Genomic DNA, 21,429 nt, shown 5'->3' with positions numbered 1-21,429 from the left:
CAAAAGTGAAATCGGTCATTCAGAGCTTTAAATGAGCAAAATTGCCCCTAGAGGGAGCATAAGGCTGCCCTTGCTTAGCGCCCTATGCTGCACGAAAAGGCAGTAGCACGCAAAAGTGAAAGTGCTACAACGCTTTGGATTTTGACAGAGTGACACAGCTCGCGTGCACGGGGGGAACACATGGATGGAGTGCCTTGGCAAGTGACACTGTGTGCAAGGTAGTGCTACTACAACCAAGGCCAAAATGCAGCTACGCTCAATGGCAACGTCGCAACGCTCAACAAACTTCTAAATATCTCTTCATTTTTTTTAAGGTTTTCCATGTAACAATGATGCCAAAAGTGATAGAGGCCGAGGAGAGACTGAAATTCCTTCTTCTTCCTTTATCTTTTTAGCATTTTAGCTTAGGATTAGCTTAGGGTTTTTGGATTGTAATCATGGATTAGAACTCTTTCCCTCTTCATTCTTTGTCTTTGGAGAAGTTAAGATAAGTGTTCTTGTTCTTGGGAGTAAACCTTATATGATTACTTTGAGGACTTATTTTGTATTAAAGTCATGCTCTGATTTATGCATCTTTGAATCTGTTTAAAATCTTTGATGTATGTTTCTTGGATGGATTGACACCCCTACCTAGAATTTATGTCATATGCTAAAGATATTAGGCTTGCACGATGTCTTCCATCTTCGTCTAGCTTAAAATCGATAAGTAGCAATTATTGAATCTTGTATGCTAGAGTTTGTAAGCTAATCTTGAATCTTAGAGTGTATGATTTGATTAGGTTCAAAGAAACTTGGTTACTTAAGTTTGGGCTTTTTAATTAACCATGCAATAGACACCCAGGACTTAATGCAAGTATAAACCGATTCTTATGACCACTAAGGATTCTGTAGGATTGGTTACATTTAGATAACTTGAGGTTTGCTTGAGGTTTTAATTATTACTTAGGTCACTTGCATGGTTCGGTTCTAACTAGTTGTCCGCCATTATTGAGGCTAGTTAGGTTGAGTCAAGCATGTTGTTTTGAAAAGCATGATTGATTATGAGGTTAATCAATCCAATGATAGGAAATTGCATAGGAACCCAATTTACCCCCAATGCTAGAATCTTTGATCCTTAATTACATTTTTCCGCGTTATCTTTACTTTTCTTGCACACCTTATTTCTCATCCACACCAACCCTCCTTCCCTTCTCCCCCCTTCCTTGCCCGTATTTATCGTTATAACTATAGAATTGACTTAATGAAACAAATATCGCGCCTCCCTATAGATTTACTCGAACTTACCACTATTGCTATATCTTTATAGTAATAGGTGTAGGATCGGTATAATAAATTCCTTTTGATTTTTAGTCTTTTGAGAGTGACACCAAAAAGCCAAAGATCAATATCTATTCTTAGTAGGTGAAAATCTACTTGGTTGGAAAGCAACCCTTTAAACAATAATAGAGGTTGAATACATTGCCCAATTAAAGAAAGAATTTGGCTCAAAGACCTATTAAATGATTATGGAATTCATAAAAAATCAATCAAGATATACTGTGATAATCAATCAGCAATACATTTATCTAAAAATCAGCAATATTGCAGTAGAACAAAGCATATAGATATCAAATTTCATATCATTAGAGAAAAAATAGAGAAAGGAGACATCGAAGTATTAAAGGTATTCATCTCTGAAAATGCCGCTGACATGATGACTAAACCAGTGTCCCATGTGAAATTTCCAAAATGCCTTGAATTGATTAGTTTTACAGATTCTGAGTAAAATCAGAAGAAGAAGAAAATAGCAGTCAATAATCTAAACTAATTATTTCTTCCAATGTGGGGAGTTGAAGAAAATCAAGCTTATTCTTCTCTAATTGAAATAAAAACCAGTTAACATTCTGTTATAAAATAGTTGAAGCAAATATCAACTATAAAAGCCAAATTAAAACCACAAAGAAGTTGATGAGAGAAATTAGAGAGTGCATTTTGTAAGTAAAAACTTATCTGATCCTTTTTTGTAATCTTCTCCAAGAATAGAAAGTAAAGCTGCTCCTATCTTCTCCGTGGATGTAGGTCAAATTGACCGAACCACGTAATCTCCTTGTTGTCTTCCTTCTTCCTCTTCTCCTCTGTTCTGAATCTTCACTAATCCATGGGTTGATCTTCACAAATGCCTTTAATTTCTCTTCAATTTGCAAACCTTAGCAGAATTTCTTCTTCTCTATCCATCTGATCTTGAGAGTGTGAATGAATAGATCTTGTCATCTGCGTGCAAAAGGAAAGTGTTTATGTTAAAGCGCGGCTGTGAGGTGTTAAGCCATTGATAAAAATGTATCATTCGCTACAATATCGCTTAAATAATTAAAAACCATCAAGAAATACACCTTATCAAAGGTTTGCTTGCTAAACCAAACATTTTAGAAATCAAGGGTAATATGACCAAAGGAAGTAACGTTCTTGTTACAACGACAAAAATTCCAAAAGAATTTTTATCAACAAATTTAGGATCCTACCAATACGCTTAAAGAGTTCTATGAATTAGACATCAATGTAAAAGTATTTGTCCTGTATTAATCTTTAATAAACTTTGGCTATCTTTTCTATCCTGAATTCAACTATCCCAAGCTTACGAACAAGTATTGAATGGATGTTAATCATATAGTCATAAATTGGTCATTAGGAACCCTATTGAACGTCGTAAGCATTTTATTTGAGTCCGAAGGTATTCAAAGTAATCCATTACCTATTGAACGTCGTTAATGTGCACGTTACACTTCCACACAAATATCAATATACATATTAATATCGCAACAAAACATTTTATTGACAATAAGTCAAAATTTCAGTTATTAACCAAGCATAAGAGCTAGTTCTAAGTCCATCATTAGGAACCCTTACGTCAAAAATTTCGACCAAATGTTATCCAAAAAAAACTCCTTTTTGACTTGAGCAAGCATGAATCAAACCCTAATCTCAAATTTATAATCCAAACATTATGGGTAAAATATATTTAGGCTAAAATCTTTAAACCTTTAATTAAAATTCCTACCCACAATATCTAATAATTCGACGAAGAATGACGACCTATGGCAGTAGCGGCAGCGACGGTGAGAGATCAACAACTACTAGCGAACGTCGACTGGTATTTAATAACCAAAATTAATAGGAACAATCTAATTAAGTCAAAAAATTAATTATAATCCACACTTCACTCTTAATTCAATTTAAGCCAATTCACTTAATCGGCATGAAACCTAAATTAAACTCCAATTTACGAAAATTACTATACTTGAATTTTCAATGAAGTACAGGGGGATTTTTAGTGCTTTCTAATATTATTTTATTTTTTATTAAATAAAAAATAATTAAAAATTAATTGTCTATTGAATGGATGTTAATCATATAGTCATAAATTGGTAATGCTGATTTTGGTACAATAAGAGTGATTTAAACAAAATCTTTACGGAAACTAGTTTTTTACACTTTTTTCGTTTATAAAATTAAATTACATCATGTAAATATTTTTTTAATTTAAATTAAAATTTACCAAGCACGTATGTTACCATTGTTTTCTCTAAAATCATATTACTGAACAATTATTTTAAAAGTCAGAACAAATCTAAACTAAGACTTACTATTTCAATTATTTTCATATTGGAAATCAATTTATAATTTATTAAAATATAGAAAATTTTCACAGGTAGGAAAAATGTCAAACTATTTACAAAAGTAGTAAAAAAATATTGATAGACTTCTATCGACGTCTTTCAGTGATAAAAACAGATGGAAGTCTATCACCGATAGACGTTGATAGTCTTGCTCCATCAGCTTCTATAAAAAAAGATTGAAATTTTGCTATTTTGTGTAAATAGTTTTTCTTTTTTCTTTTTATTTTTTAAAAATCTCCCTTAAAATATATTTATTTAAAATTTACATTATTAATTAGAATTTCAACTAATTTTGTTTGATCTAAATTATATTTGATAAAGAATAAGAAAAATAATTGTTACAAAAAAATTTGAATCAATTAAAATTTGAAAATAGATACTCACGACTAAATTTTTCGGATAATCTCTTTTTACTCTTGCAAGCTCGATCGTAATTGAGGCATAAGCCTAAGTCTACTTTAGTTCATATAATTAAATTACATAAATTTAGTATTAAAATTAAAATTTATTAAGTGCTATTAATATATTTTTTTAATTAAAAATTAATTTACCAAACACCACAACTAATTTTCTCAAATTTAAAATTAAAATTAAAATTTACTAGGTACTATTAATTTTTTAATTTAAAACTAATTTACCAAATAACTGTAACTAGTGTTTCCGTCAATTGCTCTTTAATGACAATTATTACAAGTCCTAAATGTTAAAAAAAGAATCCCCATTTTTCTCGCCAAAAATATTTTTCAAATTTTAAATTTAACGACGGTAAAGAATAGTCACTCATCAATGACTATTAATTCTAGTGATGAATTGGTGACACAAAAAAAAAAAAATTGCCATCATAGTCGAAAAAATCGGAATTTTCCGTCTTTTCCCATCAAAATCCTGCCTTTTATCATTTTTGCACATTTAATGATTGTTATTTACAGTCATAAATTCGTGACACAAGAAAACTATCATAAATTTTGGAAATTTTGAAAATTTTTATTTTTTCCTCAAAAAACGGTGTTTTTGCTTTAATGATTGTTTTTTTCTCTTTCTTATCTAAATTGGTTGTTGTTCATGTGTCATGAAATGTTGATTTGGTTATAATAAGAAAATAGTTTTAATTTCAAAAACAAAAAACGAAAAACGAAATGATTATCAAACGAGATCAAAATTATTACCAAACCAACCTAAATAATTCATAAAAGCATAAATTTAAACTCCATTTATTTTTTTAAGAAAAACACGAACCAATTAAAAACAACTGCACACAGAAACTGAATTATTATGTTTATATATATATTTAAATAAAGATCTCTGACTAGCCATCCATGGCAACCTTTTTAAAAGACATAACATTTCCCTTTTCTAATTATATATTTCCAAAACATACACTTCCAAGTTTCAAATTCTATATTACATAAATATGAAATTTATATATTAAATATCTTATAATATAACTTAGAAGAAACATTACATGTACACTCTCCAATGTCCAAACCCGACCACATTAAAGTACATTAATTATTGGCAAGTTTTTACGTACGAGGGGATCTAAGGATTTTGTCGCTAAACAAAATAATAATAAACAAAGAGAGTTTGTAATTGATTTTTTTTAAAAAAAAAAATGCAGAAATGGGTCATTTCCGGCACTTTTTCCATTCAAAAGTTTATTCTTGTCTTCTCCATTTCTTTATATATTCCTTCCACCATCTCCACTTTATAACCTACCATCAATTTTCTCACACCTATTCATTGTTATTTTGAGATATTTTAATTGATTGAAAAAAGGTCAAATTATTTATAGAAATATATAAAAAAAAATATTGATAAATTTCTATCAACTTTTATCAATGATAGACTTATATAAGTTTTTTTTAATGGTAGATTTCTATCAATTTTTATAATTGATAAACACTGATAAACTTTTATCAGTCAGTGTCTATCGGTGATAGATTTCTATCATTTTTTTATCGATGATAAACGCTAATAAAAGTTCTATCAGCATCGATCTATAAAAGACATTGATAACAATATCTATTACAACTATAACTAAATTTTGCTATTTGTGTAAACATTTTTTCTTCTTTTTTTTTTTGTTTTTGAAAATTTTCTTTTTTGTTTATTTGGACCATTTTAGCCTTAATTTTATGCATGTATTAAATTTCCAAATGACATATCAGCCCCTTCTTATTTTTAAGGATTCGACGTTGACATAAAAGATAAATTGATAAAAATTATCATAAAAATAAATAAAATATCACTAACGTAAATATAATAATATAAATAATACGTCTTAACTTATTTAAACTAAATGTTCATTCAACATCACCATTTTATCAATATTTTCATTAACATTTTTGTAACATTTAGACCTCGAGATTTGAAACTTTACCTTTATGCGTGTTTTCTATGGTTGTAGGAAAATTTATATGCGCGCGTCTTAATTAAATTGTATATTTTTGTGAGTTCTTTATTATATTCTTCAAAAAGTTTGGTGATAAGAATCAAGTAAATATATGTTCCCCCATTATTTTAATTAACTTAGTAAAGCCTATATTTTTTTATCATTATTTTAAAATATATATTGTTGGGTTATTTTTTTGAAGTGTTCTTTGCATGGAATTGAATTGAAGTTCATCCAATACCCATATCTTCAACATTATATGATTTTTATAAATAATAACATTTTCACTTTTTGTATAATTATGTACAAAAGTATATGAATGATATACAAAAGAGAGATTAATTTGTTATTTAAAATTTATTTTTAGATCTATTTTGATGAAAAAGATTTATTTTCTTTTTATTCTTAAAAAGAAAAAAAAAACTAAACTTGGCCATATTAAAAATTAAAATAGGGGAAATTGATGTAAAAAAGGATTTTAGGGAATTAGTTCTCTTGTTTCTAAAAAAAGAAAGATTTTTTGTCTATCTTTTTAGCTTTAATTTTCAAAGGAAAGATATGAAATATTGGAGACAAAAATTAAGCTATAACAAGGAAAAAGGATGCTAATATTATTCTCTTACTCCTAGCTTGTTTCACTTTGTTCTCCATTACAAATTTTACATTTTTCTCATTAAGGGGTTTCTTAATTAGAATATAATCTTTACCCTTATCCTTTTTCTTTTGGGCCACCTAATTAAATACCTATTTACTTTTGAAAAATGTTTTCTTAATCTGAGTCAAACTTTAAAAAGAAAAAAAAAAGGTAATTTAGAAAACTTCTCTTTTCTGTTTTTGAAATTCAATCATGATTTTAAGATTATTTATGAACACAAGAAACTTAAGACTTTATTAATAAAGACCCATTTGACAACACTTTTTTTCCTAATTTTGTTTAATTTCAAAATTTTTGACTTATTTATGGATAATTTCTCTAGGCATTATATATGTGTAGAAAATTTAAATTTTTACAATAATTGTATAATCAGCTGAACTTCAATTCAAGTAGAATTATAAAACATATAATATTATGCAATATTTGGAAAACATAGTTATATAAAAAAAAGTTGTAATATTTTTTAGAATATATACATATTAAATTTATAGTTTTTTGTGAAATTTCTCAAATTATTATTCTTTTATATATATCAAAATTAACATCGATTGTGTGTTCCAAATTTCAAGAACATAAATAAAATTTTATAAGCTATATATTTTTTTATCTTTTAAAATTTAGTTATGTTAAACAAAATATTCTAGATCATTTTGGTAATGTAAATAATTAAAGACTCCAATAAGATCATTAACATATAAGTCGGATGTTTGAATTCTCATCTTTTAACACATCCCTATACTACCATTATCCAAAAGATCTCATTTCAAAGCTCAAATCTGTTCAAATTATATCGAGAATCTCACGTTGGAAAGATAAAGAGACTTCACTATATTTATAAGATACACATGAGTTATTCCACCACTTGTCAATTGGGTTCAAGTTATTGGAAATCCATATTTCTCTAATATGGTATATCAAATTTCATTTAAAAAAGAAAAAAGAAAGAAAGAAAAAAGAATCGACCCAAGAATGGTGAACTAAAAACCATCTTGAAGAGATACATCGAGAATCCAATATTAAAAAAATGGAGAGACTTTATAATCTTTATGACATACTTGAATCACTCCTCTCACTGTAAACTAGTTTTGAGTTGGAGGGTGGAGTCTTTGTTTCTCTAATAAAATAATGTATAATTTGGAATAATATCAATCTCCATATGCTAATATAAAAATAAGCCTAAACTTTCAACCAAAAAGTCAGAAGTTTGAATCTTCGACCCCGTTATTTATCTCTTAAATACAATTACAATATAATAGTAAAAATAACCAATAAATCTCTAGGAAAAGTAAAAAATAAATAAATAAATAAATAAATAAAAGGAGACATAAAGTCTTAAGACACATTATTTTATGCATTGATGAAGGGGCGAAAAAGTAGGAAGCTGCATGAAAATGAACCAACAAAATGAAAAAATGTGTTTATGCAAATTTGCAACTTTCAACTCTCTGGAGAATGACCAAGTATACAAATATCCTCTTTTTTGTTCTTTTGAATAAAATAAATAATAATCCAATAAAGAGAATGAATAGCAATAAAGATGTTTTGTGTAATCATCATAAGTGTGACAAATTTCATGCAGCTATTCATATATGTATGTGTGTATATATAAATATAAATATTTATATCCATGTTTTTCCTTTCTTTTTTTTTTCCCTCTTCTTTTCTTCCTCTCTCTTATTTCATTTCCTTTCATCTCTCAATTTCTTTTAATCTCTCTCTTTACCAAAGGGTGAAAGGATCAATATGTATATCGGTTCGGTTAGGATCCGAGAAGGGAAACAGGTTTATCCGTGGTTTATCAGTTTGATTTCTTTTGGAGAACCCACGAGAAGAAATATCTATATATATATATGTATGAACTTTGACGTGGGTTTCAATTCAACAAATTTGAAATTTTTGAAGTACCAATGATGAGAGATATATGACGAATTTTGTGTCGGGTTTTTCGATCGATTATCTGTGACCATGGAGATTCGGGTTGTCCGGGTCGGGCCAAAAAGATGAATACTTCATCCATTGATCTGTCTCTCGCCCACTTGACATGGATGATTCCTGCTCCAAAAACATACCCTTCATCAAAAATAAATAAATAAATCAATGTTACACCGAAAATACATTTAATTATAGGTTTAGTTTTTTATAAAATAATTTCAATAACCAATTTTAATCGAAAACTCTCTCATTTTTGTTTCTATTTTTTTATTCACCTTAAAATAGATCTCCTAGTATTATTGTTTTACTAACACAATTAATCAAAGAAAAAAAACTTATAACGAAGTGAAGAGAAAACATGTCATGTTAGTCATAATAAAAAGTAAAAATACAATTTTGTCCCCCTTTTTTTTAACAAATTACTTTATTTCTCAAGCATCAAAGCATACCCCAAATACAAAGGTGGATGAACAACACTACCAATTAAAGATATCGATACAAAAATCAGTGGTACCTAAATCTTGTCCTGATGCTCCTAGACTTTGAAGTTTGTTTAATTTTAATCCATATACTTTTAATTGTCTCATTTTAATTTGGCTCCCCTTCTACTACTAGTTTATTGTTGATTTTTTTTTTTAATTTTTTTTTGGTTGTATTAGCATTTTTTTTGTTGTATTAACATTTTCATTGTAAATTTTTTAGAATATATTCACATGTTGTATTACTTTACATGAAAATTATCATTATTATTTAATCAATTTTAGTAAAAATGAACTTTGAGGTACTGAATTGATGATTTATTAAAATTACATGGACTAAAATTGAACAAACTTCAAAGTATAGGGATCAAAATGATATTTTAACCTAATAAAAATGATTTTTGAAATTCTACTAAACTAGATACATATACAAAAACAAAACTTATAAAATCATAGAAAGACAATCGAAGAACTAACCAAAACTAAGTTAAACCCTAATCAAATATGTAATTTAGAAAGAAGCCAACAAAAAAAAAACTACGAAGAGAAGTTAAGTACTCCCATTTCTTTCTTTTTTTCCCTTTATTTCCTTTCGGTTCTTTTGAAACGCCCTTTCTTTCTAGGTTTTTGCATGATAAATAGATAATTAAATAAAAAGAAAAAGCATGTGGGGTTCATGGAATTCAGGGTCAAAAAGTAATTAAAAAAGAAAAGAAAAAACAAAGATCCAATAATTATATTGTCATGTATTTAAAATACCATTTTAGTCCATGCTTAGATGACTTTTATTTCATTTTACTTCTTATACATTTAATAACTCTTATATTAGATAGTTTATAGTTGATTTTTGTTATTCAAAAATGGCTTTGAAGATATATTCATATAATGACTTTGTTTTTTTTTCATGAAATTATTAGGTTAAAAACCATATTGGTCCTTGTATTTTGAGATTTGTTCAATTTCAATATATATATTTATAAATATCCAATTTTAATCCTCATATTCTTAATAAATCTTAAATTTATTTCCTTAGTTAACTTTTATCGAAATGAGCTATATAATAATAATAATACTTTTCATATAAGAAAATCTAATATGTGAAATATGTTTTCAAAACTTAGCATGAAAAAACTAATAAATAATCATTTTTATCTTTTCAAAAGAATCAACAATAAACTAGTAGTAGTAGTGACTAAATTTAAGGTTTCTTAAGAGTAAAGGAACTAAAATTGAACATTTGAAAACACATAAATTAAAATTGAACAAATTTCAAAGTACATAGACCGAAATAGTATTTTAAACTTGTTATTATTATTATTTATCCTAAAATGACTTTAAGTGACTAAAATTTAAGATTTACTAAGAGAAGAAGAACTAAAATTTAAGATTTACTAAGAGATGAAGAACTAAAATGAAAGAACGAATAGGAATACTTAAGATAAAATAGGTGCAGCTCGGAATGTACCTAAGTTTTTTTTAAATGAAAGTATAAGGACTAGATGAAAGGACGAAAATGATATTTTAACCTAAATTTGTATATAATAATAATAGTAGTAATAATGATGTATATAGAGAGAGAGACTCACAGGTTGGTGTTTGATGGAAGAAGTGCAGCCCATAATGAGTTCTTCTAAGCCTGATGCCGACCTTCCTTCCATTTTATGATGCTCACTTTCACCTTCTTCTTGCTGCTCCCCAATTAATACAGACAACAATCATTTCCTTAATCATTATTTTTTATTTTATTTTAATTAACACACGCTAATTATATATTAATTAATTTTGACAAGACACTTCCATGTATTTTGCTGCCTTTCTACCCAACCAAACTTCTCTTATTTCATTATTTTCCCCTATTTTCCTCAACTCTCACTCAAACCCCCTATAAAGTTTATAAAATATATATTATATATCATCGTTTTTTAGGTTTCTAGTTTAGTTTGTATTTAGTATCTATGTTTCGAAATGTTATATATTCAATCCTTAAGTTTAAATTTGGTTTCAATTTAGTTTCTAAGTTTCAAAATATTACAAATTTTACCCTTAAGATTTTGGTTTTGTTTCAATTTGGTTCGCTTGATTTTTCATTAAATACTCACTTTCAATTATTGACTTCAATATTTATTATTTAATTAAAAATAATTATAAAGTAAAAAAATTTAAATTAAATTTTAAGAGTGATAAAAAATAATGAAACTTAATTGAGTTAAATTATTTTAAATAATTAGCATACATAATATTAAAGACGAAAAATGAATACGTGAAAAATCAAGAATTAAAGTATAAATCTTGAAGTTTAGGGACTAAGTTGAAACAAAACTCAAATCTCAAGGGTAAAATTGTAACATTTTGAAACCTAACAACCAAATTGAAACTGATCTCAAAATTTAAGAACTAGATGTGTAGCATTAAGAAACACGGAGATCAAATAAAAACTAGATCCAAAACTTAGAGACCAAAGAAGTATTTTTCCCAATAGTTAATTAATTGATTTTAACATTATATAGTAAGGTTCAAATCTCCTTTTAAAAGATGAAGTTGACTACATAGAGAAATTCCCCTCCTTTATCTTTAGTGTTGTATATATTATTCTTTTAATCTTTTCTACGTTAATGGAAAAGCTATTCAAATGAACCAACTTTCAAAGGTTAGTTTCAACAACAACTTCATTTATGACATTTTATCCTCCCTTTTGCATATAACTGAATACCTTCCAAAATTCAATCTTTCTCGAGAAATGTAGACAAAACCCACCAAACACAAACACCCACATGCAAAATATTCTATTTCTTTAATCAGTTTTATCATATTTAAAATTACACATGTAAATCAAACAATGATTAAAGATATATTTTAGAGTAATTTTAATTAATCGATTTCAAAATAAGTTCAATGTAGAATGTACCTGATGAAAGGGTTGATTTTGGAGGATGATAGGAGAGTGATGTTGATGATGTTGATACGAGTCGTGATCGAGGAGAAGAAGAGGAGGAGGAGAGATGATGGTAGAGATTTGATGAGTCGGATTGGTGATGTGGAAGGCTGTGGTTGGTAGATGATGGTTAACTATAGAATGATGATGATGATGGTCATCATGGGCCACCACGAGCTGATGATGATGATGATCTAGAGCTGCTACTCTTTGATGGCGGTGGTCTCGCAACTCAAACTCGCCACCGCCGCCTCTTCCATCCTTCAAACCTATCTTTCTTTCTGTTGAACCCTCCTCCATCCCCACCTGCAACAATATAGAATTTCTCAAATAGTTAAATATATGTTTTACTCTCTATTGTCATTTGCGTGTTGTTTATATTTTCATTGAACAAAAAGTTCTAATTAATTAGCTAGCATGCATTTAAGTGAAAAACAACTTAGAGTAAATTCAAAATCATTTAAAAGTGTAACATGAAACATTAAGTACATATTCTTGGGTGATAAATTTGAAAAAAGGGGTTGACTTGTGGTAATGTAAAAATAAATAACCTCATCAAAGGTTGTTCTAAATGGGACAAACCCAAAATGGTCAGATTTGAGGTGTTGTTGAATATCCAACGAACTAAAGCTAGAAATTGAACATCCAACGCCCGCCGTGGCGGCCGGAGACATGTCGTCGACCTGACTCATAGAAGAACAACTCCCGGTTGTGGCAGTCGTCTCCCGTCGACTCAAATTAGCAACCTCAAAACTTCCCTCGGTGGCGGCAAGGCTTCTCTCCGACCAATTGCACTGCCGTGGTTGTGTTTGATAAAATATCTTAGAAACCACTAGTTCCCCTTCTTTCTCTTCTTCATGCTGACCTAAATGATATTGATGCATCACCCAATTAGTCTTTTCTGGTTTCCTATTCTTCCCAAAATTTGTGTAAAGAACCAATATTTTCTTGCACCCTTTTTGCTTCCCGTTCGCCATCACCGGCCTCGTCTTTCCCGTCTTGTGCCACCGCGTTTCCCCCCCTTGTAAATCACACTCCGTTTGTATTTTCCTCCGCTTTCTCGTCCCTGTCGTATACGCCTTCGATGGCCTATGAAAAAAATGTCTACTCAATCCATCTCGAGTAACTCCTACACATATATTCAAGTTATTCACAATGTGACTGATAGTTTTACAGACAGTTGATAATAAGAGAGGTAAAAGGAAATGGGGTTTTGTTAAAACTTAAAAGGGAAAAAAAAATCAAAGTTAGGTTGACTTAGGTGTAACAAGAAACTGTCTTTTATACCTGAAAACCTAACTACATTGAATTATGGAACCCATCAATTTTTTTAAAAAAAAAATGGAAAATTAAGTAAATAAAAATAAAATTACCTGGAAGTTTTTCAGGATGGGTATAACAAATTCCATCTTCTCCTTCAATTGTGGGAATGAATTCATCAATCAAAGGGTGAGATTTCATATCTTTTGATTTAACTTTAGCTTCTAGATGTTCTATCAATTCTTGATCTGTTGGATCAAATTTCACTCCTGCTGGTAAACCTACCCAATCCTACAACAACAATTATATAATCAACCCCAAAAAATAATAAATAAATAAATAAATAAAAGAAAATACCCTTTTGAAATTAGACAGAAATTAAAGCCCTTTACAATAAATTTCAAAAAAAAAAAAAAAAAAAAAAATCAGTACCGGCCTTCCTTCAAGCTTATGTCCACAACCAGGGCAGTGTTTAGATCCACACATCTGATGCTGTTCAAGCTTTGCATCTAATAAAGAATCCGAGCCGCCACCACCGCCACCGCCACCGCCACCGCCGACGATTGAACCAATAATTTTAGTATTATTTCTCATGATCTCAACCCACTTGTCGTTTCCACTTCATATCCTTTCCTAAGATGACATCCAAACCACCATCGTTCAATCTCTCTCCAAGTTTAAATCAATATATATAAATATATTATGATGTATGATATATGAACTTCTATAGACCCGCCGCAATCGGGATAAACAGCACCGTTTTTTGTTTTTTCAAAAAGAGAAAGATGATGATGAAGAAGAAGAAGAAGAAGAAGAAGAAGAAAAAAGGCCAAAAATTTCTTTAATAAGAAGAAGAAGAAGAAGGGGAAAAGGAAAAGGGAGGGTTTTGCTGTTAATTCAACATACAAATCCACCGACCCTTTATCCTCTATGTTCAAAATTTTCCCCAAAAAAAAAAAAAAAAAATCAATTGTGAGACACAGAAAGATAGAAAGTAAGAAGAAACAAAATAAATAAATAAATAAATAATAATAATAAATTAAATTAAATAAAGTTTCTCTCTCTCTCTCTCTCTAGACACCCTTTTGTTTGAGCCTTGACTACAAAAGCAAAAAAAAGGAAAGAAACGGGCAGCTTCTCACAGCTGTTGCTACTAATACATGTAAAAATATATGGATATTGTATATAGTTTTATATATATATATATGTAAGCTACTCTCTCTACTGTATACCTTAGTATAAACTAAGGTTATTTATGTTACCTTAAAATACCATTTTGATTTGGTTGAGATTCTGTTTTATGTTTTCAAGGCCGTTGAGTTTAGTAGATAACTTAGGTCCTGTTCGATAACATATTTGGTTTTTTATTTTTTTAAAAAAAAATTAAGCCTAGAGACATTATTACCACTTCCAAATTTTCTTCCTTGTTATCCATTTTTTACCAATGGTTTAAAAAATAAGCTAACTTTTGAAAACTAAAAAAAAAAAAAAAAGTAGTTTTTAAAAGATTGTTTTTATTTTTAGAATTTGACTAAGAATTCAATTACTGTACTTAAGAAATACCCAAATTATTATAAGAAATTGAGAGAAAATAGACTTTATTTTTAAAAACAAAAACAAAAAACTAAATGGTTATTAAATGGGAAAACAACATTTTAATGTTTTCAATGTATCCATTTTGAATTTTGGATTTTTTAAAATACATAATTATATTAAATAAAGAATAAAATTATTAGAAATACAATATTCCATATTGTAAACTTAATTTTTTTAAAAAAAGAATAAAATATATATTACGTAAAGTATTATAAATTATATATAACAAAATAATAACTATGCAAGAAATTTAACATATAACATGTTCATAAATTTATTAATAATAGTTTAGAGTGAATCTAATATTTAATGAGTAGCTACAACTAGTTTTAAGATTTATAAAAGTATACAAAATTGTTTTAAGTTAGAATTTAATTTATGAATCTGCTACCAAGATATATGTAAACATTAAACACAATTATGTTTTCATTGAATTCATTGTTTACAAATTTCTTCTTTTCATATTCCCTTTCAAATATGCTCTCTTAGTCTTTATGAGCATCTTATCTTTATAAAATGGGAAAATATATGACTTTTCTGGCATGAAAATTACTATTATTATTTAACCAATTTCGATAAAAAAAAAATTAATTTTATGATGAACTAAATTTAAGATTAAGTGAAAATATAATAATTAAAATTAGAAATAAAAAATGGTATTTTGAACCAATATATTAATTAAATATAAATACGTAAACATACAAAGATATGTTCTTAGTAATTATAAATGATATTATATTATAAAAGTATACAACTTTGGGTTGCTTTTTCATAGCCAAAGACTGCGGTTGAACATGCTAATTTAAAAATAATATATATGTATAAGCATACACAAACAAATTAAATTAAACCCCATATTGTAGTTTTAACATTAAAGTATAGAGAATATACATAGCTTTAATAAAAGTTTTATTCGAATCAAGACGTTAGTTTTATTTGTCCAAAGAACCAGATTGAAAAATGGTTCAAACGACAAAAATATGTGTGAATAAGTAAATAAACAAATATATATATATATGCCCGTACACTATGCATAGTATACGAAATTGAAAATAAAGTTTGAAACTTTAATTTATTGCTTTAAAGTTTCTTAAAAAATGCTTTAAATTGTACTCTAATTCAAACCGAACTCAACTGAATTATACTACCATCAATTAAGATATATATTATGCACCAAGAGGTCAATGAAACAAATTATCAAAGCAAAATATGAGCATAATTCATTCAAATAATTATTGACAAGAAGTTAGAAGTTAATTCAAATCACATCCTTATGTTGGAATATCTTGAATCTATCTGACGCTAACGACTAAGTTATGTGCGTATTTTTCATCTTTGTGTTATTTATGATTTTGACTCTAGGGTTTAGAAAAGTGCTCTATATAAACTCTCTAACCTTAGAGATGCCACTTTTCTATATTCTGAACAAATTCTCTCCAATAAAATCGTTCTCCGTTTATTTCGTAGACATAGCTAATACACTGCTAATGAACCACTAAATGCACGTGTTGATTATTTACTGTTTACGCATTTTCTGCTTATCTTTGATTTTCGACTCTTAACACCTCACATGTTGAATTAAAGAAAAGAAAAGTGCAAGATGAAATAATTAAGCTATATATGATGTTATTTTTTACTACAATTAAATATGGGGTAGAAATTTTGACTTAATTAACTATACCCTATGCATATTGGAAATAACAAAAAAATGAGAACTTTATTTGAAACCTTAGTTTGATCCATTTTTAGTTCAGATGCTCCCTTGGTTGGCCTAATGGTAAATAATAGACATGAAATTTTGATAAAGGATCCTAAAAGGAATGGATTTGATCCATAGTGGTCATTTACTTAGGATTTAATGTTCTACGAGTTTTCTTGACACCCAAGAGTTGTAAAGTCAGATGAATTGACCATATAAGATTAATCGAGGTGCGGGTAAACGAGCCTAATACTCAGGAATATACAAAAAAGAAACATAAATAAGTGTATAGAGTATGCATAGTATATGAAATTGGAAATAAAGATGGGAGGGTTTTATTGTATTGAAGAGTGTCTCAATTATTTTAGAGAAGTGAGAGAAGTGGATATGTTTGATGGGTTTTGAGCTGGATGAATGATGAGAGAGAGAGAGAGAAGAAGTGAGAGATTGCTTCATAAGAAAGGGAAATGAGGAGGGTAGTACACAGAACTGAATGGACCACCACACAGGCTTGTAATTAGAGCTGATTAAAAACCCTAAAAAGGAACTATGGAAACTTGGACCAGAAGCAGACACACCAAACAATTTTACTTCGTTTTATTTTACCCTTCTATTAGCTTAAACAAAAAAAAAAAAAAATACATTTTTAATCTTCAACTTTTCATAGAAATAACAATTTTGATTAGTTTTGTAAATTAATTATCAATTTTTATTATATAAATGACTTTTTTTTCGTAATTTATAATCAAACTTGATTATTCCTAATCAGTATACATTATTAATCTCCATGCGTTAAAAAGGTTAGTAAATCTTACTGCAATATTTTTTTTTCTTGTTAAAATACTATTTTGGTTTTTGTAAGTTGGAGTTTGTTTAATTTTAGTCATGTACTTTCAAATGTTCATTTTTAGATCTTGTGCGTCAATAAATTTTAAATTTAGTCAACCGAAGTTTTTTTTTTAATTATCAAATCTGGCTAAATAATAATGATAATTTCATGTAAGGGAAATATAATATATGAATAAGCTTTCAAAATTTATAATGAAAATGCTAATAACCTAACAATTTTTTTTTTTTTTGAAAATATAAAGAATAATCAATTAGTAATATAAACTCGAACGTATAGGAACTAAAATTAAACAAACTCCAAAGTTCATAAACTAAAACTAAAATGGTATTTTAACGTAGTATTTTGTTATGATTGCATTTATATCATTATAAATTATGAAGTATAGAGAATGAACTATTACTTAATATCGTTTAAAAGACTAAATTGTTATAAATTTGAAAATAAGAAAACTAAAAACGTTTTAAAAATAAATGGTTTGCCTCTCAAAGATTAGGATCAAAAGTATACATGTATTTCAACACTATTTATAATAATTTAGAATATATGTTTTTTTCAATGGATTTGAGGAAGTGGGGCCATTTCTAAGAGATCTTCTTTGCCTAGAAAGAAATTAAAAAAAGAAAAAAAAAATTAAAAAAAAAAAATGATAAGATGATGGCTAGGCTTCACGTTTTGTTCTCACATTCTCATTCAACAATGTAGGAACCAAATGATGGGATTGAGAAGGCTCCACTTTCCACCAACTCTCTCTCCCTTTCTCAATTTCCTTCTAAAAACATCTTTCAAACTTCATCTTCATTCAATCATCTCTTATTGGACTTAATTTAAATTAAGAGAATAGCTAATCAAAACTCGAGCTTAAATGAATGGATATATATGTTTGGAATTAGATAAGAGAATGATCATGAGTATATAAGTGATGACAACTATCTTCGTTGATATGAGGCCTTTTGGAGTGAAACCAAATGTAAAGTCATGAGGATTTACGTTAAAAGTGGATAATATCATATCACTGTAGAGATATCTGAAGGGTTATTGTGCTTAACAAGTGATATCAGATACATGCCCTTCACTTAGCCATATCGAAAGAATCCTCGTGTGTTGAACAAAGATGTAATGGAGCTTCGAAAGTAGAAATAGTGTAATCGATGGTTGAACTCTATGGGATCGACGTTGTCCTTGGGTGAACAAGAGTTAGGCAACTATTTACATTGGTACGAGGCATTTTAAAGTGAAACCAAAAGTAAAATCATGAGAGTTTATGTATAAAGTGGTGATAAATTCTTTGATACGCACTCGTAATTTTTTAAATAAATAATAGATTCGACTATTCATTTGAAAAATTAACCAGATGAATTGAAATTTGATTTGACAGACTTCGACTGCTAGATCATAGTATCATTGTGTGAATTCAAATATTTTGTTGGACTAAAACTAAAGATGTGGTAAGTAATTTTTTATATAAAAAAAAATGTGAGGTAAGGAATTTAAAATATCCATATTTTTCAAAATTATGTAGTAAAAGAAAAGGAATATTTGTTTCTTCCTTTTCTTTTTTGAAAGAGGAAAAAGAAAAGGTATTCATTTTATAACAAATTTGAGGGATAATTTTGCAATGTTCTTTCTTTACTTTTCTTTTTTTTTTTCTATTTTGTTTAATTTGGTGAAACAAGCCAACGACTCAATTTTTATGCATTTTATAAAGAGGCTTTTTGTTACATTAGCTTATGATATATGAACTATATAAATCATTTATAAACACCTTGATGTTATTATATCTTATAACACTTTCTTTGTGTGGGTAACTTCTTTTTATTCTTCTTTTTTAATCCAATAAATAATTCCACTCCAATATTTTTTTATTTTTTTTTTAAATATCATTTTAGTCCATATATTTCAAATCTCGTTTCATTTTAGTTTATATATTTTCAAATATCATATTTAATTTTCATATTATCGATAAATAATCTTAAAATGAGTCTTCATCATTAGTTTTGTAAATATTTTTTCATCAAACTTGAGAAAATAAAAGTAATTTTCATTTTGAAAAAAATGCCATATGAATAGCTTATAGGAGAAAAGACTATAGAGGACTTTTTTATTATTTAAAAAAAGTTAACAATGAAGTGGAATTTCACTTGTTCTTTTCTTTTGCTATTTAATTTAAATTTATGGTGTAATTGTGTTTTTCTTTTTTTGGATATATATTTTTAATAATGGGAAATATTAATGAATTATTAAATTAATAAAGAAAAACAAAATTTGAGGATGAAAGTCAAAGATGAGATTTGACAACTTAGGTGGGACGAAAACGTTGTTCCCACTAGATTGATTTTTATATTAATGAAAATGTCGTTCCCTATTATTATTGTCAAAATAAAATCGAGGGAAAATTTTCTTGTCCCCAACCTAGTACAACGAACTTTCTACCCTACTCCCCAAATGTGACACATAAATTTTTAACAATCATATATTAAAAAATCATTAATTTGGCCACTCATTAAAAAAAAAAAAATCACAATTCTTCTAAATCGCTACTACAAAAAAAATATATTACTTGACATTTTTTTACAGTCAAGTATCAGTTTTATTTGACATTTTTAAAAACGTCAAGTAATCCAGTGTCAAAAATAAGAATATTTTTTGATTGGCTGAAAGAGTCAAGCTATTATACTATAATTGTCAAGTATATTAGATTTGTTGACTTATTTTAAGTGCCAAATATCTAAACTTTTGACATTTATTATGAATCAAGGTTTTCATAACTTGACAGTTTTTATTTGTCAAATGTAATTTTTTTTAACATCCAAAAACTGACAACTTAATGAATACTTGATATGTTTTGCTTGTCAAGTTTGTATGTGTTTTTCTTTTTTAGAGAATGTACTATTAGAAATAACCTATATAATTGTTCCTATTTTGAGGTCCAACAATCACATTGATATATATAAGACAAACAATATTCATCAACCAAATAAATGACATTTCCAATCTTGTCAACCATATAAACAAATAATATATATTCATAATTTTATGTCAACAACAAAGAAAACTAAATTCCCATCAGTTTAACAACAAAGAAAATCAAGTTCTTTTCCACCATATGAAATTTGATGAATGATGATTACAAAGTAATGTTTAAACACTACCATAAACCAAATCAAGAAAAAAAATATTAAAATTAGTATCAAAGGCTTGTACGTCTTCCAACCATTCGTCCAAACGACAAGGTAAATCCATTGATACTCAAATCATCCGACGACTTCAAAACCAAGTTTTGGATACCTAATCTGCACGATTTGAAGTGAAATCATAAATTCTAAGAAGAAGACTTGATACACTACTTTAAATTACTTTAACTTTGTATCTAATGTTGTGGTTCTATAATTGATTAGTGTTAGGGTCAACGACCTCAAACTATCTCCACAATGGTAAGCTATTGTCCACGATAGTCATTCTCACTTATATACCCATGATCCTCCTCTTATCTAACCAATGTGGGACTTTAGTCGCATTCCCAACAATCCGCCCGTGCAACTGCCTCCCGATCGCTCAACCCAAACGGCTGCGGTACTGTCTGATTTCTCGCGTCTCTTTGTCGGTTGCAGGGCTTACTCCCACCAAGGCTGCAATTTTTCTTCAGCAAAAAGGTCACGCGAATACTGCCCTAAGTGGAGAAGAAAGGAAAATTACAAAATTGCCACTGCTCATAAATTACAAGAATGTCATTGGACTTTTAAATTCACCAAAAACCCACTTAAATACCTTGTTGTTTTCTACAAATCTCCCTCATAACAAGAATATTTAAGTGTCAAGCTGATTCTCCAATCTTCCTATCATCCAGATTTAATATTCATCCCATCTAATAGGTATTTAAACCTATGGGCTGGAAGAACCTTGGTTAACATATCTGACAAATTCTCAACTGTATGAACCTTGACCAGTTCAACATCTTTCTGGGCCACAACTTCTCTGATAAAA

At 28.2% G+C, this 21,429-nt stretch overlaps 1 protein-coding gene across 2 annotated transcripts; it reads right to left on the bottom strand.

Annotated features, from left to right (window-relative positions):
- Positions 1 to 8,262: 8,262 nt before the first annotated feature.
- LOC120070865 (NAC domain-containing protein 75-like) lies at positions 8,263 to 14,435 on the bottom strand. 2 transcript variants are annotated; one of them, XM_090310603.1, is made up of 6 exons: positions 13,736 to 14,435; positions 13,417 to 13,594; positions 12,595 to 13,172; positions 12,017 to 12,349; positions 10,698 to 10,799; positions 8,263 to 8,752 (listed from the first exon to the last, which is right to left on the bottom strand). In XM_090310603.1, exons 1-6 carry the CDS (start codon positions 13,895 to 13,897, stop codon positions 8,654 to 8,656), a joined length of 1,452 nt encoding a protein of 483 aa, XP_090166729.1. In that variant the 5' UTR covers positions 13,898 to 14,435; the 3' UTR covers positions 8,263 to 8,653. The 2 variants fall into 2 exon arrangements, with proteins under 2 accessions (XP_090166729.1, XP_090166728.1); XM_090310602.1 differs by having other exon boundaries at positions 8,263 to 8,770; positions 13,736 to 14,284.
- Positions 14,436 to 21,429: the final 6,994 nt, after the last annotated feature.

Source organism: Benincasa hispida, chromosome 2, assembly GCF_027475165.1.
Source record: "Benincasa hispida cultivar pf3 chromosome 2, pf3_genome.v1.1, whole genome shotgun sequence".
In the NCBI taxonomy this organism is placed as follows: Eukaryota; Viridiplantae; Streptophyta; class Magnoliopsida; order Cucurbitales; family Cucurbitaceae; genus Benincasa; species Benincasa hispida.
The sequence above is the reverse complement of the archived record's forward strand: the minus strand, read 5'-3'. Positions and strand labels throughout refer to the sequence as shown.

Excerpts from the sequence above, each read along its gene's own strand:
- LOC120070865 (XM_090310602.1), bottom strand. The coding sequence starts at position 13,897 with ATGAGAAATAATACTAAAATTATTGGTTCAATCGTCGGCGGTGGCGGT. Across the intron at positions 13,173-13,416 it reads CCATCCTGAAAAACTTCCAG|GAGTTACTCGAGATGGATTG; the intron begins GTAATTTTATTT and ends ATATATGTGTAG. Across the intron at positions 10,800-12,016 it reads AAAATCAACCCTTTCATCAG|CAAGAAGAAGGTGAAAGTGA; the intron begins GTACATTCTACA and ends ATTGGGGAGCAG.